Genomic DNA, 27422 nt, shown 5'->3' with positions numbered 1-27422 from the left:
ATCTTTCTTAGCATCTAATCTCCTGTCATCTTACTGCTGTCTGTCACTTTTTTCTGAAAATGTGCATTCAGCTGTTGTATTTTGAGCACTGTAAATAAAGTCTGATTACTGTGTTTTTTGTCAAATTTCTCCCTAGTTCAGCCTGTTGATTTTCTACACTACCAATCATGTCCCACATATCCTGGGTATGTATCCAAACAAAACCGCTGTATTTATAGAAGAGGATGCTTAGAAAAATGAAAAGCTTCCTAAAATAGTGTATGGAGGGTTTTATTAATTACACAATTAAGAAAATAACAAAGTGCAAAATTCCTGACAATGCATGTAAAGTGCAGTACTTTAGATCTTTGTTTTCATCAGAAATGTGAAAATGTTCACATTGAATTATTTTCTTCCACAGACAAACTGGGTAACAAACTGTAAGAACTGCGGCACTACCCAGTGATTAATCCCTATAAGAGAAGACTGAGGTTATTCATTCGCAAAACAGCCTGCAAGTCAAATGGCACAGATGAGGATCTTCCCTCATGAAGGATATGAAGGTGAAGCTGTGAGGACACCCTCTGCAACAGTGAGTGTCATCCTCCCTGAGTTTTGTCACATTCTTACCACAGCAAAAGCCATCTGTCTCCGAGCTCTTCCACTATGCATTAAAGCGGATAGAAAAGTCCTTTCCTCAGCACTAACACCTGGTCTAGGACATCATTCTCTATCACTACACTCTTCACAAAAACCCCAGAGCCCAACTAAGCAGCTGCTCCTCCCTCCATCTGCGCGAGCAGCACCAAACTACAAAGCACTAAAAAATGGCAGAGGATCAGCAGCACAAATCTTATTTTAGGACCATGGCCTAAAAAAGAAGGCCATCTGAGTCTAACAGACCAAAAAGAAAAGAAAACAGCCTTTAATTTCATTAAAACTTATTATTAATTATTATTATTATTAGTGAAAAAAATATTTCACTACAAGTACATTCTCAATTTTATTCAAATAACTTGAAGAATACAGTATGCTGTCTTTATACAGTGTTTGGACATGGACAAAGCACTGGATGAGCTGTTAACGAAGGTCAGGAGAATTTAATGCAATAATAGTAGCAGAGTCTACTGTGAGAGAATCTGTCATATACTCCTTAAATTTAAAAAACGCATCTATATACATGGTTTGTTATTGGTTTTACTTTTCATTACACAATGACAGTTAATTTCTATTATAAATCCTACCTGTTAAACTATTGGCATTGTGGTTATTATTTAAAACAACTAGATCTTACTGAACAACTGCCTAACAACACCATGAGCTTTCAAAATGCAGTACCTACCACAGCGTTTGTTGAGCTTAATGGGATGCAGACTTCATACAGTTATCACAGACTTTCACACTCTGATATTTACTCAAAGTGAATGTGTCCCAATTAATGTGTCCCAATTAATACTGTTTTCACTTGAAATTACTGGGTTGAACACAAAATGTTTGTTCTAATATGATCAAGTGTACACATAAATGTACCAAAAAATAAAACATATATTATATTTTAGAGTACTTATCATTCATATTAATCTCATGATCACAAGTACAGCTCACTAAAGAAAAAATACATTTTGATATTTTGTCCCAATACTTTCGGAGGACTGGAGGTGCTGTTGAGGTTATTTAAGACCTGGGTTTAATTTTGGACCAGCATGACCACATCTGTGTGGTGTCAGAATGTTCTTCATGTTTGCTTTAGTTTTCTGCAGGTGGAACAATGCTACAATGGTGTTACAATGCCAAGCCCTACTACAGTATGTTGGAATAAAGCTCAAGTAAAGAAGACTTCTGTGGAATTATTGGAGCATCTGGATGGGGATACTATATCAGTCTTCTAAGAATCCATGATTGGATCCACTGAGAAACATAATTACACTCCTTTGTGCATGCTCAGACTGAGAAAAGGAAATGTTTCTGTGGTAAATTCTGAAACGCACAGTTAACAGCTATAAATGTACTGAAAAATTTGAATGTTCTATTTAATTGTGTTGCAATAAATATTAAAATACCCACAGGAAATTTGTTACGGGTTTATTTTTATTAGCAATGTTGAACTCGCAAAGCTCAAGAGAGAAACAGAAAATATTTTAGGTATTTTAAAGTTCAAACACTTCTTAAGTAATGTCCTAATACATTGAATGCTTCCCAAACTTATACCCTTTGAGACAACGTTTTTTTTTTTAAATAGGAATTCAAACCTTGTATTCACATAGGATAATAATTGTAAATAATTAACTTTACATGCACAAGAGGTCAGGATAAATAAAGTGAATTTAATTAAATGTATCTAAAGTGATATTATGCTGCCCATTAACCTTGATAACAAAATAATACCAATATGAAAAAGATTTTTTTTTGTCAGGAACCCCTTAGTTAATCTAATTTTCACTGGGATGCAATATGCATATTTTATAAAAAGTGAAAAAAATTATAACTAAAACACGTCTAATAATGATAATCTTTGTTTTGTGATTTAATAAATAATAACATGAATCAAAAATAGATGCACAGGCTTTGTTGATACATAATAGTTCTATCTGGTCACTATCAAAATGCAAAATGTACAGTTAACTCTAGGTTTAAGAATCTCAAATTTAATGGAGTTCAGATCTAATGAACAATATTAGATAAAGGAGAATTTTGTTAAGTGGATTCAGAGAAAAGTGGCCTGGTGTGTGTGTATCTTTGTCTGTGTGTGTCTGTGTGTTCCCTGCAATGGACTGGTGTCCTGCCCAGGGTGTATCCTGCCTTGTGCCTGTTGCTTGTCAGGATAGGCTCCAGCTCCTCCGCCACCCCAAATTGGAAGAAATGATTAGAAACTTGATGGATGGATAATATTGTGCTTTGAGGCTGATTAGGCAATGACAGACACCACCCCTTGCCCCCCTTTAGTCCATTAAACCTGCAGTATGGTTTTTACTGTACTATGAGTATACCCACATTCTTAGTAATGCAGTCAAAGTTACAACAGATGGTACCTCGTTAAGTAAAATGGTGTGTACAATTTTTAAATTTGATGGTTAAAATAATTGTGCTTTATTGTAATCTCCCCATAAAGTATTCATACATGTTGCTCACAAAGATACAAATAACATCTATAATATTATGGTGAAGGAGCATGCAAAATGTTTATTTATGTTATATTAATATCTGCAATTCTTGTCTGTACTTGGTTTCACTTTGCTTTTTCCTCAGTTTCACGGTGTACATCCGTGATGGTTTCATCAGTTCATTTATTGCCATAACACAGCCTTCCTGCCTGTTTGTTTGGCTTTTAAGGGGTTTGAAAAGCTGCAGGTGATGGAAAGAACAAACACAAATTGCATAACAAGCCTGAAATGGAAAAAATGGATGAATTATATTGGAATATTACATGCATTAAAACCTTGGTCCAATTTTAAAAGACGACTGAAACAAACAAGAATAATTATTTTTTGTTTATTCTGTCTAAGGTTTTGGAGTCCAAACACTTAAGTAAGATCATTTAGCTACTGTACCTCCTTAAGAATAGAAACACATGCAATGAGCCAAAGATCATGAAGAATATTCAATACCAGTACTGCTCACAAGCTGTTGGCTGAATAGCTCAAGGTCTTCTCTTTGAAGAGCATTGCAAATATTACCATCTTCAACACCAGTCAAGGTTTAAATTGCACCAGTGAAAACTTTGTTGCCTGAATGTTTTTTTTCTTTTCATTGCTTTTTCTATTGTGTCTTAGGGAAGAATAATATATTGTATTTAAGACCACACTATTCAATGTATTGAAATGACATAGACATTATTTTTTCCTCCAAACACTTCATATTTTCCATTAAATGAGTGGAAATCTTTCAGTACCAGGCAGTGAATTTTTTGAAAAATAATAGTTAATGAAAATAATCAAAACCTGAATTCAACAGAATTATATACAACACATACCGTACTGCTCCTTTTCTCATACAATTCCCTTAGTTACAGTAACACACAGTTACTATCCATCGGGGGCAGCCTGGAGCTTGTCCCCCTCCCCCTCACCGGTAAAAGTTGCATTAAATAAACTTCATATGGATTGAAGGATCTGCCTCCCTTCACTTTCTAAACAGGTTTTTTATGTCAGATTTTTCACAGTATGTACAATGGATTATGTTTTTATTAAATGGCTTTACTGAATGATGTATATCAAAAGTTAGAAAGAGAAAACTAAAGCCTGTGTACACTGTGAGCGCAAGCTATGAGGTGCTATATGGACAGCACCTTTCAAGCAGCAATTCAGTGCGCCTCAGGTGTGCGTTGAGAAAACGTATATGGATATCTTTACTTTGTATAACTGTCAGCACTGCTAAAGGCTCCATCTTTCAGTCTACACTTCTAGTCATCAACATACAATTATTGTGGTACCGCCTGGTTGTTCCTCTACAATAAATGAATAACGCAACTGCTGTCTTGCAAAAAGAAGTAATGAAGACTTTATCTTCCAGAAATATCATCCTAGTGGCAGAATTTGCTTTAGGTATGGAAGTGGTACTTAAGACGCTTTTCACACACAAATTAATAATTATCTAACATTTAACATTTACAACTATATTTAGAAAAATGCGGCATAGTCTTCTAACTTTTTTAAAAACTTCATAATGCATCTCTTTAGGAAGGAGAACTACTGGATGCAAGCCCGTTACATACAAGGAAGAACAGGATACAGATAACATCACAGATATGTAACCGTGATCAGATGTTGGTCACATTAGCTACCATATCCATGTCCTGTCTTAATCTTGATCATTTCAGAAAGACCCTCCTTAGTCATTGGATCTTGTTTGCTTCATTATGTTTTATTCTGTGCTTACATTTCATATCCCAACTGGGCTTCCTCAATTGATTCTAATTATCTTTCAAGTGGAAACAAAGCTAAAGGAAATAATGTGAAGAGACAGGCTGTGGATCAGGGCTCATTGCACAGGCAAGCCATTATTTTTAATGAGCAACTTCATTATTTCACATTCTGCATAGTCCGCAACATCACTGGAAAGTATTTAGTTTTAGTTATGCAGTGGAAGGAGTCTGGAGAACTGTCAAGAACCTGGTGGTACTGTATGTCCGGCTCTTTTTGCTTTAAGGAAAGTAAAAGGCCAGGTGTTCAGCAACACTCAGAATACAGCCTGCAACTGTTTTTATTTCTGTTGTCCAACAGGTCTTTGCTGATAAGCCACATCTTAAACAGGTGACAATAATCGCAAAAGAATCATGAATTTTATTAAAATAGGGAAACATAACAAAACAATTTAAACTTATTTACTATCAAATTACAAAACTGCTGCTGCTTTGCACAGGAGAAAAAAATCTGATAAAGAATGTGTTCATACGTGTGTACTCTTAAGCACTTCTAATAACCATACTGTACATTTATAGGGATACTTTTTTCTTATGAGTCAGTTAAAATATTTGTTCTCAGTATACATATTTATGAGATACATATTTTCCATTAGTGTGGGAGGAAGGTTAATGTTGACGACTTCCCACCAAATCTCTTTTACTTTGCCCACGTACACCCTTGCAGCAGCTCCCTGGCTCATTCCTCATGAAAGTGAGGGGAGTTCAGTCAGCCTCGTCCTTACAGTCAGGCTCACCTGAGAGAGAAATAACACTAAATAACTTCCAATTCTTTCATCCTCTTTTGCATTCAATAGGATCTGAAATGGGAGCTGGTCCAGGCTCCCGTGAAGCGTAGTTCAGGACCCTTTTCAGACGGTATAATCCTGAAGTAAGTGGAGAAGGACATCAGGGGAAGGTACAGCAGGATAGGACGGGTTTACAGACAGGGGGCAATGACGGCGGTGATCTGGTGCTCGGGGGCCGTGGCGAAGGGAACTAGTCCAGGGAAGTCCAAAACGGGAAAACCGGGGCACAGTCCAAAGTCCAAAAACCGGGTGATCCATCCAAGACAAGACAGGTTTAAAAGCCAGAATGGGATCCGGAACATGAACAAGAAGTTAAAAGAAAGTAACAAGGCCAGGCACTCCGAGCTCCGGACTCAGACAATCAGGACGCCGTGAGGAAGCCTATGCCGTCGGGTCTCTCCTGGACCCGCTGGTAGGCGGGCTTCCAGGCGTCCGTCCTCCAATGCTGAGCCAGGAATAGCGAAAGCGCCACACTTAAATAATGAGACACAAAACAGGTGGGAGGTGCACATAATCAACTAAAATACGAAAGGGCCGGAGCGCCCTTAAGAGGAGGGATCCCGGTCAAGACAGGTTCTAACCGAAATCCTGAAATGCTACTTTGCACCAGGATAATTAATCATTGTGAAAAATAAGAAATTATTTCAAAATTTCAATTACTTTACATGTTACTTTTCATTGGTTGTTGCCCTAGTGAATTAATCACCCATCAAGATAAGGCTGTTAAGGACTCAAGTACAGAGTACTTGAAAATAGAAACAGAAACAGACTTTCTTAATACACTACCAAAAGACTAAGGAAAAGCACAAACACAAATCAAATCAGTCACTTACTCAACTGATCCTTTCATCTGTAAGTCCAGCTCTCTTCCAGCCCTAACTGCCTTCTTTTGCTCAAGCAAAAGAAGATCTTCTTATCAAGCAGCTAGATACATGACTGGAACTGAGACCTGGTCGGGCTAAGTAGCTGATTGACCGAGCACTGAGAAAACAACGCTTCCACATTCTCCTGCCAGATCTGCCTGCTGGTAAGTCAATCAGCCTCCCAGGAGCTCCACACCCCAGCCCAGCTGCAACTAATTTAGAGCAAGGCAGTACTGCCCTGACACAGAAATCTTCTGACGTTTTCACACCACCTTGCATACAGTAATATAATGTATCATAGCAGTTCATCATTGTTCAGAAACTGCTCATTTCCTCCAGGCCTTGTACTGTTGCATCTTTTCACTCAATTATAGATCCTTTAAATGTGTTCTGAACCATTTATTTCTTTTTGTTTTCATTTTAATTACTTGCTTCAATGAACATCTACAAAGGTAGCCGTAATGCATTACTAAGCAAATTTGTTTTCTAATAAAAAATAATTACTCATCAGTCAAAAGGGCATATTTATTTTGTGCAGCTCTGTGAAAAATAGAATGTATACATACAGTGCCTTGAAAAAGTATTCAGCCCTCAACACTTTTTCTGCAGATTCTGAATTTGAAAAGCAGCAGCAAATTGCAGCAGGACTTATTGACGCTGATCCACAAAGTATTGAGTACCATGTCAAAACAAATTAAATGTTCCAAAACCTTTCCAACACCTAAAAATGAAAAACAGAAATGATTAAATTTAAGAAGTATTCTTGCCCCTTGTAATTGCAAGCTCTGATGTGCACAGGTGCAATACATTACCTTAATTTGTTGATTTACTGCACCTGTGTAAGAAAGTAGTGGATCACCTGTTGTCAATTCTTTTGTAAATATAAATACTCCTCTCTGGGAAGTCCTACAGCATGGTACAGACTTTCCAGAAAAAAGGCATTGAACATCCCTCAGAGCTCAGTACAGTCCATTGTACAGAAGTGGAAGAAGTATGAACCTACAGCCACATTCCCCCAAAAGAGTGCTGTCAAGAAGGCCACTTATCAAAGACACTATTGCAAGACCAACTGTGACATTGAACGATCCTTGCTTGTAAAGAGTTTGCAAAACATCATCTAAAAGATACAGAAATGTGTCAGAAAGTCTTGTGGTCTGATGAGACTAAAGCAGAACCTTTTGACCTGAATCCTAAGTGGTACAGTATATCTGGCACAAATCAAACACTGCACACTAGCCAGATAACACCATCCCCACTGTGAAGTATGGTGGTGGTAGCATCAAGTTATGGGGATACTTTTCATGGGCAGGGACTGGAAGTCTTGTCCTTGAGTGGCCCAGTCAGATTCTTGACCTTAACCGCATCAAAAATCTGTAGCAAGACCTCAAACTTGCTGTACATTGCTGGCCTCAAACTAACCTAGCCCAGCTTGAGCAATTTTGCAAGGAGGAATTGGCAAACATTGCTCCATCTTGGTGTGCCAAGTTAATACAGACTTATCCAAAAACACTAATAGCTGTTACTTGTAATAGCTATTAGAAGTGGCTCAACAACGTATTGACTAAAGGGGATGAATACTTATTAAATGATGTTATATTTCTGTTTTTATTTTTAATTATTTATGATTGACTGTTATCATTCTTTTTGGGGGGGAATCAGAAAATAAAGGTGTGACTCGCAAATGAAAAATTCTCATTCTAAAATTAATACAGTTCCAGGCTGTGAGATTCTTAAGTGAGGGATGGGGGCTGAATCCTTTTTTTGAATTTGTTCAGTTTAGAATCAGGATTAACACTAGAGGATCATGAAAAGACTAGAAGAAGGTTTTAGACTGTAAATAAAACTGTATAATAAAAAAGGTTACACAGTGACAAGTACCATACAGTAAGTTCCAATAATCCATCAGCTATATCAACAGGCAGATGTTGATACAACTGATGGCTATGATGGTGTAATTTATACAATAAAAACAAAGAATCTATAATCAGCTCGAGCCCATTTATTCATTTTGCAGTTTGCTTATTGATATGAACAGACTCTACATTAGGAAAGGATAAAAAGGAGTTTGACCCTCAGAAAAAAAAATACGTATTGAGTGAGCAGTACAATACAGTAGGTTGCAGAATTTCCCAAACATTACAAGTGCCTAACAGTCTTGGGACAAGTTTTTCAGGGTAGTGCAATAAAGACCATATTGTTTATCACCTACACTGAAGACACATACAGTAGGCATCTTCACGTATCCTTATTGCACAAGATAAAGAGGGGAGCATTCAAGGAGCAAAAACCCCACATTTAGTAAACATATCAAAATGATTGAGTAAATGCATGATTTCTCCAAGAAATATAAAATTACATCCTGTTGCAGTGAAATATGTGTCTGTTCATTTAAAATAAAATGAAATGTTTAGAGATGTTCCAAACCTATCTTGATATCTTTAAGGGAACATTTTTATTATAATTTGCTTCTTCTACTGGTTTCTTCTGTGGTTTGTAATTTATGTGGAAGATATCATCAATATCCCAATTCTACTTTAGCTCATAAAAAGTGAACTAAGATAATTATATTTTCCTGGAAAGGATCTGCTAGTGCTTACTGCTATGCATTCATTTAATCATTTGACAAGGACTACGGAAGTCAGAGGCTGTTAAAAATGAAAGGATTAATGAATTAAAAGATCTATGGGGCTATTTAATGTCACGAAGCATTCTTGCAGGACCCTATGCAGACAGCACAATCTGGGGAGGAGTGAGGAAAACATGAGGAAAAAGGCATGCAAAGGGGCTGGAAGGAAAACAGGGGGCGTATCCAAGGCACATTGGTGTTCAGGGGGGTGTGTTCAAGCAGACAATCTAAAGGAGTCCGAGGCAAATCCAAGTAAGATGCAATGTTCAAGACCAGGTAATCCATCCTGACAAAGACAAACAGAGTTAAAAGCCGGAGTGGAGGTAGGCGGGCTTCCGCTGAGCCCAGATTGGCAGGAATGCCTGGCTTTTATAGCACGGGGAGCAGGAACCGGAGGCAGGTGCAGGAGATAAAAACACTAAACCAGGAAAGGCTGAAGCGTCCTTAAGAGGAGGGGTTAACAAGCGTGACATTTAACAGACGTTTAGAAGGTCAGATTCTAATATTTAACTTTATATACTTGCTTCCCGTTCACAACATTTCATGCATCTTTCCTCCCACCCCTCCCTCCACCCTACCTGCTGTATACCCTTGTATACCCTTGTAGCTGCCTCCTTAGTTCATTCCTCATAAGTGAGGGGGTCATCAGAGCTGATCTTTGGTCAGAGCTGTCATTTTCTCAGTCAGGTGAGTTAAGATCAAAGTATTAAGTATGATATCTCTGTATATCCGTTGGATTGTTTCATTGTTGTCAAAATTTGACCAACTTACTGAAATGAAAGATTTTATTTTCCAACATATGAAAAGAGTGCAATCTATACCAGGGGTTAAACAAGCATTGTTTTACAGTGAATAATGAGTTTCTATTTTGCTTCATCTCTGAAGAAAATAAATACTTGCATTGATGTTGTACTTTTATGGTACAGAAACAGAAATGCTTATTTCATATTACATGATTACAAATTCAGGTTAAAAGAAGCAAATATATTGGTTTTGTTTTCTTAATCTTAAAATATTTTTAATAACACCCAATACTTTTCAAGATTTTATTTAATTTCCTTCCACTGTGTAAAATATACCTTTATCACCACATATTCCTTGTGGCTCTGTCTTAACTTTGTTATTTAGTAGAACTGTGAAATACCCTGGTTTGTTCAATGATGTAAGTAATACAAAGCATTTTTTTATTATTATTTCATAGAAGCAGGCATTTTAATTGATTCTTTTAGTACTTCAAGGTGGATATTGAAGAGCTTTACGTTTCCATGTGCACATTCTGCTTGCTGTTTATTAGCTGTAGTGTGTGTTCCAGGGGAAATGTTTTTTACTACAAAAATCAGAAGAGACATTAACTTATGAGGGAGGGCATACCTGCCGTATTGTTAGTGCTAGATTACAGTCATGCAATTTTAATGTAGTGTAAGGTAATCTAAAGAAGCATCACAGTTGTGGATTTTTTTATAAAGTTATAATTTAGCAACCAGATGGTGTATCACTCAGAATAAATATGCCTTTGGATTTGGTAGCCAGGGATTCAATTATGGGAGGCAGATGACTCGTCTCATAAGCAAGTCAAAAACAAATACACAAGGGAGGACAGCCTGTCAGGATGGTAGGAAAGTAATATTCTATGAGAAGAAAAACATTTTATGTGGGCTGGAAGGTAGCAGCTCAATCACAAGGCCCCTTTCTTGATGTTCAGGTGAATTCTCCTAGTATAATCCTGTGTAAGGTGGGGATCTTACATTTTGTTTGTTGTCTTAACTAATGCATTATCTGAGATAGGATACACACACCACTCAAACAGAACATGACTGCCTTCTAAAAACGTTTCTAAATTGTTTTTCAATTGACTTTGGTTTTGCGCTGTTCTGTATTATAAACAGCAGGATTTCCATAGGCCCCGTTTGTCTTTCGGAGCAAGGGTGAATAATAAGACTATTTAAATGTGCCCAGCTGTGGAGAAGTATTTTGATCATTAACAAAATTGAAAAAATAATATCAGTCTTGTTCTTAAGAGTTTCATATACCTGTCTTACTAATGCGAAAAACAAAGACATTTAATTAAAAATAAATATTTTGTTCATGATGGCCATTATATGGATTTGGTACAGAACACCTAAAAAAATAAAGCTTTTCAGGATATGCTCTTGCTTTGTTGTGAATCCTGGCCTAACAAATCAAAAGGTGCTTATAATAAGTGGGAAAGCATCTGGATGAATCACAGTGTTTTCAGACAAGGCCTATTTATCATGTGTGTCACTGCTCTCACCTTGCCTGGGTTGATCGAGTGTTTAGAAAAGTAGCAGTGTCCCTTCCTGTAGGTATAATTTAAACTTATATTGAATTATAGATCATTTAATCAATTTCATGACACATCTTTGTAACTACCTGCTTATGCAGAATGCAATTTTAACTTATAAAAGCAGTAAGCGGTTTTAATTTTTTGGAGGGGATCTCTTTAATCATTTTATGATTTCTTTATTGAAATTATTTAACAGATACTCACGTAACAAATACAGTATGTTAGCAGTCATAAACAGGGTTTGCAGTCTCTGTAATGCACTTTTGATTTAAAGTTTATGTCTGAAATACAGATGCATGTAAAATTCTAAAAATAATTGTATATATTGTCAGGGATCCATACTTCATATCAGCAGTCAGGTTAGTACACTGCTTCATTTAGTGACTGCTAGAGCCTGAACTATTCTGGACAGGTGTAAATTGTAAGTAACTGGAACAGCCTAAGCAAGGCAAGGGACAAAAATGCTTGATTTTTTGGATTTTTTGTTCGACTGTTTGATGACATGTCTTCCTATGAAATGCATATACAGTACCTGATTGAAGTGACTTTTACAACAGGTATAAGCAAGAAACCCAGTGCCATTGTAGCATCTCAGAAAGAGAATAAAAACACTATTGGTATTGTGCCAGCGGTTGGAACTATTATATGGAAAACAATTTCTAAGCAATATCTAATATATCTTTTCTCAGTGTGATTTAAAAAGCAACCCCTCACTCCAAAGCCCTAGAAACATCTACCACCCGAACCTATGTTTGAAGTGCTGTTTGAAGAGTCAAAGCCAAGGCAAACATTTGCTTGGAAATATTGCTGGGCTGGGCACTGTTTCCACAGCAAAGATGAAAACTGGTGCAATTGAAGTTCTCCGCTGTGGTTCAGGAGGGAATACAACACCAAAACCTTTCACTCCAGTTTTTCTAAATCGTAATTATTCCCAACGTAATTCAACAAAAGCAATATATACAGTATACTGTAGATCATACAAGAATCCCTCTCTTTTTGTCTCATGCGTCCCTCCTCCAATTCATTTTCACCTGTGCTGCTGCCCCTCGGTTCTGTCCTGCTTCTGCACAGAGGTACCAGCTCCTCGTCATATGATCAGACGATCAAAGGGCTGGACCTCAGCCAAGCAGGTTACACCAAATCTCACTATACCAACATAAACCTCCTCCAGCATGCTTAATCCTTGGGTGTAGTTATTCCCCAGGAATGTGTATTTTATCATGAAGTGATGGTTGAAACGCCCTACTTGCGAAAGTCTTAAGAACTACTCTAAAGTTACAAAATGTCCATAATTCACAAGAATCCTGTTTATGTCACGCGCAAATGATCACAGCACTTTCGATTTGGAGTCCTTGCACTGGTTCCCAGGCAGGTTTCAAATTTATTTTAAAATGATTCTATTTGTAGTCACGGCTCTACATAGTATGACTTCTCAGCATCCACCCAGTATGTTATCCATGTACTCCAAGTGGCCTTTATCTGGTACACTAGGGATTCCCATTGCTTGGCTACACTCAGTGGGTGACAGGACATTTTGTTGCTATGCTCCAACAGCTCTGAAACATGATCCAAAGACATGCTGAATCAGGGAAATTCTCTTAAAACCTAACCTTAAAAACATAACTTTTCATAAGGTTATTTTGTCATTGTTTAATTTTCTGTTTTTCCTCATTCAGCATTGTAAGGTAGTTTTTAGTGTGATGTGTGTTGTAAATGTATTAGAAAACACTTCAATATAATTGCTTTTAAATATGCCACATAAAATTAAATCTATAAATACTATTTGATATATTGTTGACATTATCTTTTTTTTCTACTTTATATTTGTCTAGTAGGAATTATTCTGATCTTCTTTATTGGTCAGGAAGGTAGAAACCTTTAGCTGTTGAATACAGTCCCTAATGATATATTAAAAATAGAAAATGAATTTCAAATGTCAAAGATTGACTTATAAACTACAATTTGTTTAACTGTAAGAGAAACATACAGTTGCTACGGAGAAACACCCTGTTGCTATGCAGTCAGCAAACACTATTAAATACAGTCCATCATGTCATTCTCCGCAAAATGGTATCCAGTAGGCACAATATTGTTGTTTTGTAATTCAGTGAAGAACCTAACTTGAAATTTTAATTAAAAGATTCATAGCCTGCAAGGCACCAAAAGTACATGCTTGTAACAGAAAAGCAGATGCCCTGAAACTAAAGCATATCATTTTGCCTTCTGTTGCTTTTACACAAACATAATGTGTATTAAATGTTGAGAAATAATTATTGAAGAGCATTCATGTTCTTTAATAGCTTTCTCAAACATTGATTGTTTATGAAATAGCTCGAAAATGTGATCCTATTTACTTGTTTTTATATTTGATTGACACACATTTCCACCTCCAGTACACCTCTATAAATAATTTAGTGAATGCGTGAATCCCGTTCCTGCCTTTTGAGTTAACATTGTCTCAGTATCGTGTTATAACTTATTGCTACCTTGTTTTACCTCACCCAATTCCATTAGTTAACATTTGCTATGTCATCACTGGTTATGTGGGTTTTTCACCTCCACAACAGAACAGCTAGCATCACATCACATCCTCCTACACAGTCCTAGTATTCAATATATCAAATAGATTTTCCAAATTTATTGAGAGATTTTGTTGTCTGCCAAGAAGGGGCATCATTTCAATTCAGCTTAATGGATACTACTGAGAAACCCTTACAGAGAGGAATCAATAGTAAGCCATTTGTGTATGTGTTCAATGAATTAGTTGGTGTCTGGCCATGGTGATTTTATATCACTTTTCACGCTGTCTGTACTATCCATTACTGTCCAGATGAAGTGATACAAAAGACACCAAGTAAGAAATGCAAATGCTTCAGCTGAGCCAAAGCTGAAAACTGAGACCTGGAGTCCTCATTTGCAATTTCAACATCTACTGGAAAGAATACCTCTGAACTATGCAATATGCAATGCTTACGATACTCTGTACTTGTTGAAGCTGAACTGTGAAAGGTATTTGAGAGGTATCCAGATTTAAATGGTACAAAAGAAAATGTTTGTTCGATGCATATCAGATTCTGCCTGCTGAGCTCTCAATCAGAAGGAGGTGAATTATGGCATAACTGTTGTTTGAGTTATTAAAGGAACTGGTCTCCCAGTTAAAATGGAGTTTTCAAAGAAAAGTACTTAAGCATAGAGCAGTGTTTAAAATCCTCATAAAAGAGAAGAAGTTGTGATGATTTGTAAAAGCACAAAAAAGGTCATAGTGTTGATTTTAGTTTCCTTTCCAATGCCTGTGATTGGAAAAAGATGTTTACAGGAAGAGAAAATAGCATTAAGGATTCTCCAAAGTCCTGACAGTGAAAATCTCAACCACTGAGAGACCTGACTGAGGAATTTCTACACATCCTGTATATGCACGTTTGTGTTAGGGATCACAAGTGTGGTAGGACTTGGCCCATGATACACTGTGGAGCTCAACCACAACTTTTGGTACAAGGAAGCTTATACAGTACATGTTGGTTCCCATAAAAAATGGCTGCTGTAATAGATTGGTGCGACATTACAGTTTAAGGGAAAGGGATACTCTCCTTCAAAGTATAATTGATGTTGTCATAATCATGGATCCATCAGTCTGCTAAAACAATTCCTAAGGATACCCTCCACATTAAAAGTGATAAATACATTTAATGTAATACATGCAACTCAAACCAAACACCAATATCAAAATTAATTTTTATGCACAACCCATTGCAAAAGCTGGGTAAAATGCCACACGAAAATATCCTGCTTTCTGCAAATGTCCATTTCCTTAATGATGATGATATTCACCTCTGCTGAACCTTTATGCATTAGGCACATTGTTTCATACAGGAGAAGAGTAATGTTGTGCGCAGGAACGGTCATGCTAAGCCAATCTGGTAATGCAGACTAACAGTTATGCATAAAAGTCTAGATACTTTTCAAATCCATCTCACATTACATATTCCTAGAACCTTAGGTACAGTTGATGCATCGATGGACAATTTCAAAACAAATGGTCAACATCATATATCATAACATGACAGCATTTTTTACACACGTGCTATGTATGGAAATTGTTACTATTGTTACAAACTATCTAGAAAATTGAATAGCCCACAAATAGGAACATGTTTGCAGGAATAAGATGAAACAGTTTTCAACTCATTGCAGTCAGTGAGTCAATTCCTTAAAGAATCCTTCTTAAAGGGTTTGGCACAGGTCTTTGACTGGAAATTGCTTAATAATCATGATTCTTAGTTTTTTCTTTAACTTTCTGTTGCTGTTACATAAGGGTGTGGCACCCTTTTGCACATCTTTTTGTTTCTGATCTTTCATTTTATAATAAAATATCCATCTTTTTTTTAAAAATCCAACTGATCTTACTTACTCAAGGTTATTTTTTCCCTTTAGATGAAGCACTGAATAGAATGAAGGAAAAGAGAAAAAATCAAATCTGGTTAAATTTTTACTTTATTTCTTTACCCTGTCTAACTCTCCTTTATTTAGCAGTATTTTCTATCTCCTTATATCACTTTTTCTCATTTTGTTGTATATAATTATATGAAGATCTGGTACTTCAATAAGTCCCTCTCTTCTGGTCTAATTTGTATTCAGACACATTCAAACAGACATATTATTTTAGCTAAACAGCTGCTTTTTCCAAATGACTTTGGAACAGCTCCCACTTTATTGCACAGTGGTCTTTGAGCACAGCCTGCTGGTGAGTCTTTTAGTATTCTACTCTCCTTCGGCAAAGTTCATAGAGGTTCACAACACTAAAGCAAGTGATTAATTGTTCCATTTAATGTTGTGATATGTCAATAAATCTGGTAGGCTGTTGTCTAATTTTCCTGAAAATTAAGCAACAAAGTAAAAAAAATTATCTGCAGCAGGTATATCATTATATTACCATGACAAATTTGGATGATAAGCCTAATCACTTTCTCTTTCAAAGGCATTATAAATCAACTTAGGTGCTGGTATCTTTGCTGCATTCAGCTTAAATCAATCTTTTCAATATTGTGATGTTTTTCTCACTTCACTAATGTTTCAATTTTAAGGAACCGATTTATAAAGAAGTAAATAATCTTGATAATCAAATCCTAGTGAATTACCTGGCTATACAAACCGGCTGTATTTGTGTTATCTTGTATTTATTTTCATTGCAAGGAGGAAAATAAATTACACAAATAAGTGTAGGATGTTATCCATTAGGATAATCAACAGGCAATTTCTCAGCCCTGTTCTTTTCACAAACATTAAATATGGCCCTTTGGTGCTGCAGTTATAATTTGTACTGTCTGCATATATCAACATAAAGTCTACTTTCCTGTTATTCTTCTTTAGGATATGATGTGGCATACCCTGGCCTGATGGGAACCCTTAAGTACTGTACAGTATGTGGCTCCATAAGGACCATGTTCTTTATTTACAGTGTAAAGCTTTAAAAACAAAAACGAAAGCCCAATGCTTTTTGAGCTCCACCTACACTACCTCTCACACCACTCTATAAATAGCCAGGCAGCTAAGGTGCTTACCAGCTGCAGAGTCCAAAGTCTTTCTCAAACTCTTTCCCAAAAAACGCACAGCAATCCACGGGCTCACTTTCTTGCTGTGGTGCAGTGCATAGCAGAGGCTCTGCTTACTTCCTCACAGCAGAGGTCTACAGTTCCCTGCAAGGCTCTGCTTCCTGGTTTTAAATCATCACCCAACCAATGAGCTTATTAGCCTAATCAGTCAGGTGAGGATGGCAGGTCATTTCCCATTGCCTTCTGGAGATGAATAATGGATTAACATATGACTTTATGCTTCTGTTCATTATATTCTATAGATTATATTATTATTACATGTAGATAGATACCTACATTTTTAAACAAATTAAGCAAGAATGCCATTTAATATCAAAAGCAAACTTAACGTTTTTGTAGGATATCAAGTGTAGGGAATGTACTGTAAAATGACAAACATACTGCATGACAGATGTACAGTTTATAGTACATATTATACCTGTACACACATCTGTACATACATGGGTTCAATTATAAGATAGATACTGTACACAAACAAATGCTTTACAAGAGGTATTTCAGCTGATGCTCAATCAAATAAGACTGACATTTCTTGATTGGTTTTCACACTAATCAATTCTATTAAAGTTGTGATCAGCAATCATTCTTATCTTCAATAACACCGTAGTTTAATAGTGCAGACAGCCAAAAACAGGACAGTGTTCAAGGTCATTTCCATCCTGTCTCACCCACACAGTTATTTTCATAGGCAAAAGGCCCCAGAATGGAAAATTAAATCCATGCAGGGTGTCAGAATTGAAAGGAGAGAGAACAAACAAGCAGGATTCCATTCTGAAAAGTGCTGTAATTACAGACTGTTAGTGATATACTCTTGCACGTGCTACTGTACATCATTTCAGAGCAAGACATTTCCGGATCAGTTGGATATGGCCAATACTAAATATAGCAGAAAAAATATCACAGGATTATATTTTTGGTTGCTCTGCTCCTGGAATCAGACTCCACTCCTGGGAGGGAATAAGGTAGGAAAATGATCCCCCTGGAAGTGAAACAATACGGTCACCAAGGTAACACCTTGATGAAGCCTTTCATCAAGTCTGATCAAGACCCGTGTGACATCTTCTTATCTGCAGCTTTCACATTTAAGGACCAGACATGGGCATTTGCAGATCAAGTAACAGCATATAAATGCAAAGAATTAAGCCGAAGGCACAAATTCATGTGTGTTTGTTTGCAGTTCCCACTGGGAATGGGTATTTTTACTACAGCTGAAAGTATTATATTGAACGCTGTGGGAATGTAAACACCAGAGTTCTTTTAAGATAGAGACCACCTTTCTTTTCTGTCATCATCTACAGAGGACATTGAGAAAACTATTCCTTGTGTTTTACGAGGTGTCAGGAAAGGTAACAGACATTGACTGTGTTTCTTTGACTGGTGGTGATATGCAGTAACAATGCATAATGTTATTGAATAATATTTTTTTTTCCCTTAAGTCATCATTTACTTTAATAATTGCAACTAATTCAAAGGTCTACAACATTACATATCACTTTAGGAACATCTGATCCTAAATATTGCTTTATACAATATACTGTACATAACCCAGTGCTTTCCTGCCCATCACAGCAGATCAATTTGAAGAGACCACATGATGGCAGTGTTTTGTAATGATACCAAACTCATCATACTCATCACACAGGAATTAAACACTAATGAAGGGCTTCATTATATTTGTGTTTTGTTATATACAATACAAATATAAATTCCTTATTTTCCCCTCTATTTCCAGGGAATAAAATTGTTCTTATGTTTCTACATAAGGTTAATATCCACGTTGCTCACTTGTTCCTTTAAATCTATTGGGATGGCACTGTTATACACTTCCCCTACCATCAAAAGTTCGAAATATGTGTACTGTTTATTTATTGGTTGTGACATTGTGTTGTGTACACAGGAATCATACAAGCAACAGTTAGATTCCTTGTTAGAATAATTTTACATTAAAGTTTGCAAGCTAGCCCTGATTTGCTGAATGTTCTCATTTAGGAGTCTAATTCTAATTCTGGGGATTGTGTTCTCACTCTTGATGGCTCTCACATTGCATTGATGTGTGCTATAAACTTTAGACTATAGCCAATCTATCCACAGGTTTTCTAGCTCGTAAGTGATATTTGGATCCTATCTTCAATTTTTTTTTAGAGACTTATACCACCAGTATTGTATGTTGCGCATTTCAGTCACTGCCTCCCAAAACTGCGTCAGATCAAAAGTTGGAAGAAGTCCTCTTCCATTTGGTAAACTCTCTTAATTTTGTCATTTAAATAGCAAATACGAATATAACTGCAGGAAATATGTAATGGTTCTTGTAACCCTAACCCTACCATGGCCTGAAATCAATGCTTTTTTAAATGCGATTGTAAAAGCTGTATTCACCTGACTGAAAATTTGCCGAAAGAAGATCTCTTATTGATTAAGATAACTTTTTAACGGCTTGTATGAGTGGTTTTGAATCTTTTAGACCCATATTTTTTAGACTGAGGAATATTTTCAATTTTCATGAACTGAGGACCCCACAGTCAGACTGCAGCACCGCCCAGTTGAGTCCCCAGCTAGGGTTAGGGTTAGCATTCCCACACGACTTGGACATTTTTAACACTCGGTGCTGGATTCTGTGGCCCAAGTCAACTTTAGGATGAGTGATATTTTGATCCTTTCTCAAACGTTTTTTTTAGAGTCTTTTAGCGGCCAGTATTGTATGTTGCGCATTTCAGTCAATGCCTCCCAAAACTGCGTCAGATCAAAAGTTGGAAGAAATCCTCTTCCGTTTGGTAAACTCTCTTAATTTTGTCATTTCAGAAGCAAATACAAGTATAAGTGCAGGAAATATTTAATGGTTCTTGTAACCCTAACCCTACCATGGCCTGAAATCAATGCTTTTTTAAATGCGATTGTAAAAGGTGTTTTCACCTGACTGAAAGTTTACCGACAGAAAATCTGTTATTGATTAAGATAACTTTTTAACAGCTTGTATGAGTGGTTTTGAATCTTTTAGACCCATATTTTTTAGACTGAGGAATATTTTCAATTTTCATGAACTGAGGACCCCACAGTCAGACTGCAACACCGACCAGTTGAGTCCCCAGCTAGGGTTAGGGTTAGCATTCCCACACGACTTGGACATTTTTAACACTCGGTGCTGGATTCTGTGGCCCAAGTCAACTTTAGGATGAGTGATATTTTGATCCTTTCTCAAACTTTTTTTTTAGAGTCTTTTAGCGGCCAGTATTGTACAGTATGTTACGCATTTCAGTCACTGCCTCCCAAAACTGCGTCAGATCAAAAGTTGGAAGAAATCCTCTTCCATTTGGTAAACTCTCTTAATTTTGTCATTTCAGAAGCAAATACAAGTATAACTGCAGGAAATATTTAATGGTTCTTGTAACCCTAACCCTACCATGGCCTGAAATGAATGCTTTTTTTAAATGCGATTGTAAAAGCTGTATTCACCTGACTGAAAATTTGCCGAAAGAAGATCTCTTATTGATGAAGATAACTTTTTAACAGCTTGTATGAGTGGTTTTGAATCTTTTAGACCCATATTTTTTAGACTGAGGAATATTTTCAATTTTCATGAACTGAGGACCCCACAGTCAGACTGCAACACCGCCCAGTTGAGTCCCCAGCTAGGGTTAGGGTTAGCATTCCCACACGTCTTGGACATTTTTAACACTCGGTGCTGGATTCTGTGGCCCAAGTCAACTTTAGGATGAGTGATATTTTGATCCTTTCTCAAACGTTTTTTTTAGAGACTTTTAGCAGCCAGTATTGTACAGTATGTTACGCATTTCAGTCACTGCCTCCCAAAACTGCGTCAGATCAAAAGTTGGAAGAAATCCTCTTCCATTTGGTAAACTCTCTTAATTTTGTCATTTCAGAAGCAAATACAAGTATAACTGCAGGAAATATTTAATGGTTCTTGTAACCCTAACCCTACCATGGCCTGAAATGAATGCTTTTTTTAAATGCGATTGTAAAAGCTGTATTCACCTGACTGAAAATTTGCCGAAAGAAGATCTCTTATTGATGAAGATAACTTTTTAACAGCTTGTATGAGTGGTTTTGAATCTTTTAGACCCATATTTTTTAGACTGAGGAATATTTTCAATTTTCATGAACTGAGGACCCCACAGTCAGACTGCAACACCGCCCAGTTGAGTCCCCAGCTAGGGTTAGGGTTAGCATTCCCACACGAATTGGACATTTTTAACACTCGGTGCTGGATTCTGTGGCCCAAGTCAACTTTAGGATGAGTGATATTTTGATCCTTTCTCAAACGTTTTTTTTAGAGACTTTTAGCAGCCAGTATTGTATGTTGCGCATTTCAGTCAATGCCTCCCAAAACTGCGTCAGATCAAAAGTTGGAAGAAATCCTCTTCCATTTGGTAAACTCTCTTAATTTTGTCATTTCAGAAGCAAATACAAGTATAACTGCAGGAAATATTTAATGGTTCTTGTAACCCTAACTCTACCATGGCCTGAAATGAATGCTTTTTTTAAATGCGATTGTAAAAGCTGTATTCACCTGACTGAAAATTTGCCGAAAGAAGATCTCTTATTGATGAAGATAACTTTTTAACAGCTTGTATGAGTGGTTTTGAATCTTTTAGACCCATATTTTTTAGACTGAGGAATATTTTCAATTTTCATGAACTGAGGACCCCACAGTCAGACTGCAGCACCGCCCAGTTGAGTCCCCAGATAGGGTTAGGGTTAGCATTCCCACACGACTTGGACGTTTTTAACACTCGGTGCTGGATTCTGTAGACCAAGTGAAAATGCGAGTAAAATTTCAATCCTATCTTCAACTGCATCTTTTCAAGCAGGGCAGACTGAGTCTTGCAATTCTTCTCTTTTAGCAGCATAAATAGCTCTTTATTAAGCCTCTCTGAAGTCACTCATCTATTGCAATGTCATGAAAATACAGTACCCTGTTACAACCATCAGTTAACATCAGAGAAGTATTACTATGTCAGAGAGGCTTTTCAGGACACTACCATTATATATACAGATCAATCATGCAATGCTGAAAAATTTAAATGATCAAATTTTTAAATTATTTGTTAAGTTCATTTATTTTGATTCTGCATTTGGGAAGTCCACAGGAAAGACACTTAATATAAAATAAAGATGAGGATAATAATGATGGTTATGGTTATTTGCTTGAGAATATATTCCAATTTGTTTAAATAAAATTATTTTAATTCTTCCACCCTTAAGACTTCAGTTCCCAGCAATATTTTGCATCTTTATATGCTGATATTCATCTGAGTATTACATATTTAAAAGGAAATGGAAGGGAACATAAAAAGAACTGTTTTTTTTCTCAAATAGAAAGTTAATGTAAAAATGATATATTGGAAAAATGTTATTGGTACACATTGTTTTGGTCTTTCCAACCTTTACTCACACTGAGTGGAATTCTTGTTCTTCAAACACGTTCTAATCACAGTGCTATAAGGCGTCTCTGGCTGGAATTAGAAATAAATTGAATAGTACTAGAGGCTGATATTTACCACTCACTACAGCTTTGTTTTGTCATTCTACACTGTTGTGTAACATTTCACCCCTGCCCAGCTGTCCACAGGAAAAAAATGAATATAAATATTTCTGATATGCTGTTGCTAATCTTTGAACTGATTATCAAATAAAAAGCAACAAAAAAGTAGATTATCTGCCCCTTTACAGTAGAACAGTATACACTTTCAGTTATTATCTTTTTTTTTTCAGAACACATGCAGGAAAATAAAGAGCCTTCTTTAAGAGCCATGCATGAAATCAAATTGCACCTTCACTTTTCATTTCTGTTTGTAACAGCAGGAAGTGAAGTTAAACATCTTTTTATGACACAGATAAAATTGCAACTGATTCCAGAGACCCATTTTACTTTAAGAAACTGATGCAGGTTTTAAAATTGCTTTCTTATTGTGATGTTGATCTTCAAGACTGACACAAAGGACAAAAGAGCTGTTACACATCCTTGCTTGCTGTCTCTTTTCACAAAAGACTTAAAGCTAGCAAACTGAGCTGAGACGATTCGCAATGAAAGAAATCATGTTCCCTCAACAAGAATGTCACCAGGGAAAGTCAAGGAAAAGTAATAAAGTAAATGACTTCTTTATTGACACCATCTAGACAAAAGACACAAGGGGTTTTTTGTTTTGTATTTTATTGTGATGCTGAAAGCGTAGAATTGATAAAGCCCAGAAACAGAATTCATAATTATAACTTTCCAGAAAAAATAAACTTTCTGATAAATGAATGATAAATTTATTTCTTATACATGATATTTTAGATTCACCACCTATAAATATCTCCAATAAAAAATGACCCAAGGCCATACTCACTATATACAGTATATTTACTTCTACATTAAACTGGCTGTTTTTATTATTATTGGGGGAAAAGGCACTATTTTCTTAAGAATGTTAAATTTAAATGAATTAATTTAAATACATTTTACTATTGTTTCTCTAACAGTAGTAATCATATTAAACGTTGTAAGGCAGAAATAACTTTACAAATTTGCGCCTTATACCACCAAATATTCAAAGCACATGTTCACTACACTGTATTTTATGTCTTACAGACAAAACCACATACTGGATACACATATATTGATAGAATGTTTGCTTCTGTGTATAATCTATAAAGATTTTTTTTTCCAATTGTGGTTGTGCTTTGCTATTTGTTTTAACTTGTCATGAGTCATATTTAAGCAGTTTAGACAGACAATTTCATTCTCATTGCAAGTTTTTGTTAGGTAATTTGACAGATTTGGTAAAATGAGGCTTAGCTTTCATGCACAATGTAGAGTAGCTTGTTGGTAAAATAGTTGTGTGTTCAAATACAAGGTGAGTCACAGATGCTATGTCCTTGAACAACATACTATGCTTACATGGGCACAAATACAGTACACTTTGTGTGTACATGGGTACTGTCACTTTGAATTAACGTGTTAGCCTGAAGAAAAGCCCAATACCGTAAGTTCCCAATAAAACATCTGTGTATTAGAGGAAAATATAATGTACTCATGTCATTAGACAAATGGTTAAGATTATGACACAATGCAATGATATATTTCTTACCAGTTTTGTTCAGTACAGAGTTTAATGATTGTGTCAGTGAAATTCTCATGGCCAGGAACTTCCTTTATTTAATGGGACCCATTAATCTATGTCTGTTAATGCATGAACTGGCGTTCCAATAAGAGTGCCAACAGCATGATGTGGAAGATTATTAATAAGATAAAATGGCAATTAAGCTGCCCCCCTGAGCAGGAACCCATCCAAGCAAAACCACCACTTAAACTTAACATTTGTAGTTCTACTGTACTGTACTGTATATACGGTGCACAAAAATGGGTTTACTTTCATGGCTTGTTTTACTGCTCGTTTAGATGGTGGGTTATTTGTTGTTTCTTAGTTTATTTGGTTGGTGGGCATTTTTTTGGCTTGAGGAAATCTGCAGGGCCAACACATTGACACAGTCACAGTCCTTCAGTCCAGCTTTTTCTTCCTGCATTAAGAACGAACTGGATCTCTGGATTCAAGCATGCCGATGATTTCTGTTGTATTGAGAATAGGGATCCAAAGTAAAAAACATGATAACACAAACAAAACTTCATGTTGCATCCATTAGTAATTTATGTTTTTGTATTTCAAAACAAAAAAAGAAATCCAGGGGCTTAAATGTTTTTTTAGCATTTACTGCACCACATCAAATCTGCCTGCAGGGCTTCTAAACATATTAATGGCTATATTCATCCCCTGGGTATGAACTCTTCTGAGCTATTAAATGGATTGACAACCCACAGATAAGCACAACTCTTCTCACAGCTTACTCCTCACCTTGCCTCCTCTCTGGTGTCTTGTTTTTGAATTCCCCAGAAAAGCTTGCAGGTTTTTTTTATTTTAATCTGATTTCTCAAACCTAAAATGGTTGGATTTTCAAAATTCTGTACAGACGTACTCTACTCTACATAAAAAGATGAACAGAAACAGGTTTAAGAGAACAATTTTAATCCTATCGGTATTCCTCACGAATTTAAAAATATTAACACAAAATCTAAAAGATGGAATTTTTGTATGCATTTGAAAATATGAAGAATATACAGTAATACCAGAAAGGTTTTAGAGATGTTTCACCCACAACAGAAACTTTTAAAAAGACTACTGTATGTACAGTATTTTCTTGTCTTCTTTAGTTTTATGATTTGGTTCATCTGTTACTCTCAAGCACAATCTTGAAATTAGTGGAAAGCTTGCAAAACAGAGTTTTGGTCAAGGTGTTGTCAATTTGTTTTACTTAAGAATGACAGCTGTTCCTGTCCATGCTTAAGCTAAACATAAAACTGATAACTCTTAAAATAATAACTCAAGCACTAAAGAAAGCCAGTCAAGAAGCAGATGGACAGATTTTGAAACTCCACTATAGAACTACAAATTCAGACTGAATTAAAAAGTTTAAGACATCCTGAAATCCAAAGACTGCATGATAACCTGTCATTAAGAGTGTTTATTCTGCATTTTCAATTTGTATTTAACTTTTTAACTTTGTATGCTTGTTCTAAGATATTCTAAGTTAGGGTTAGGAAGTGCTAGTCCAGTCCTGCAGGGTTTCCAAGCATTTTTCAAGAAGCAGCTGAAGAGAGTCTAAAACAGACGATTTGACTGGATATGTAAATAAGTAGTTTAATTAAGTAATTGAGAGAGGAGGTGGGCAACAGCCCTTCAAGGAGTAGAACTGCCTATCCCTATTCAAGATCTTTGACTCTATTTATGTTTGCCATTCTAATAATTCCACAAAAAGACCCTTTTAATGAAAAAAAAAACCCTGCCGCAACTGAAAACACATTGATGTGCAAAAGTGCTCTGAACTTCATTGGCACATATGTTAAAAAAAACTGGTACACATTCCCATTCCAATTTCTTACACCACTCAGCTTGTATTTTTTGTGTTGTTACTGGAAAATGTATGTTGCGAAATAAATGACAATCACAGAAAATCGTTAATATTAATAGTCATTAATAAAACAATTTAATATTTAATTTAATTAAAGATTTTAGCATTTTGTACATCAAATCCATTTTCTAACCACTCTATCCAATAAGTGTCCCTCACCAGGACAAACATGCTTTAAAGGGATTGATGGATTTATTAAAAAGTACACTTTTTCCTGAGCATTTCACTGAACCCTTTCACTTTACAGTTTTTAAATGCTGTCCCACTGGTACAGCTTCCTACTATGGCAAAACTTTGTTCACAGACTCCAAGCAGCTCCTGCCAGGCCATTTCGGAATACTTCATTCATACTGGGGGAAAAGTATCATAAAGAATATGGAGTTAAAAAAAAACATTTCATATTTTACCTTTTGCGCGTCATTTTGTAAAATATACCTCAGAACTGTGTTTCTTACTTTGAATACCCTAGCGTAAAAGGAACATGCCACAGCAGGAAAAGTTTTTTTGATTGTTTTCCGGGATTCCAATATAATGGCAAAATAAACTTCCTAGTTAAAAATTCACGGGCGCCAAAAATATCCGATCTTCCATAAATCAAGCTAAGCGTTTCCTACCTTTATGTCTTTGGAAGAGTGGCTTTCACAGTGCTGGGATACGGTAGCCGTTTGGTTCATGTTTCAGCACCTTGGATAGCTCAGACCTCTCGGTCAATCCTGCAGATCAAAGGTTTCTCTGAAGCTACTGTAACACAGGTGCTTGGCTTTCCTGAGCGTTCCAACTCTCCGGAGCTGTGCAGTGGAATGATGAAGTGCTGTAGGCATTTCACCTCCTCTATCCTGTGACACGTACACCTCCCAAGCCAATAATCCAGGCGCAAACTACATTCGATGCCTATAAACGCCGTAGTATGCCAGTTGGCAAGGTACCTTTCGATACGTACTGTATGTTCTCATGGGGGGAAAAGGGGGGGTAACGTAAACTTTTGTGCCTCGACGAATTTTTCACTTGTTTAGCACGGTGGGAAAAAAAAACAGAAACTACCTATACATTCTCAGCTTCCCTGGACATCAAAAGCGGCAAATCCAGTTTTGAATAGTTTCTCTTAGGGATATTATGCATGAGTGTATCTCACAACTTCTGCCGAGAATAATTTGACAATGGTTCTTTCACGCTTTGTTTTAGATTGAAAAACTAACAAACTTCTGGCGTTTCTTTTATACTCAAATCCTGTAGTTCTTGATATCGATATCATTTTTTTTAAGTTACAATTATTACACAGTAAGCGTATATCACTGTAAATTGTTTCGACATTCTTTTGCTTAGCTGTTTAAATGATTGTGACTGAAAGCTGCTAGTTTCTAGGCTACTCG

The 27422-nt window shown here is 36.3% G+C and overlaps 1 protein-coding gene across 1 annotated transcript in view; it reads right to left on the bottom strand.

The window, feature by feature from the left end:
• Positions 1-26726, bottom strand: part of LOC148822379 (inactive dipeptidyl peptidase 10-like) — a 121451-nt gene extending 94725 nt beyond the window's left edge. The window contains exon 1 of the mRNA XM_088930505.1: positions 26667-26726. Coding sequence (XP_088786631.1) covers positions 26667-26726 — 60 coding nt within the window. The remainder of the gene's footprint in view (positions 1-26666) is intronic.
• Between the last annotated feature and the right edge of the window lie 696 nt (positions 26727-27422).

This window comes from Atractosteus spatula, chromosome 13, assembly GCF_055471065.1.
Source record: "Atractosteus spatula isolate fAtrSpa1 chromosome 13, fAtrSpa1.hap1, whole genome shotgun sequence".
In the NCBI taxonomy this organism is placed as follows: domain Eukaryota; kingdom Metazoa; phylum Chordata; class Actinopteri; order Semionotiformes; family Lepisosteidae; genus Atractosteus; species Atractosteus spatula.
This window is presented reverse-complemented; position numbering and strand designations above follow the sequence as displayed.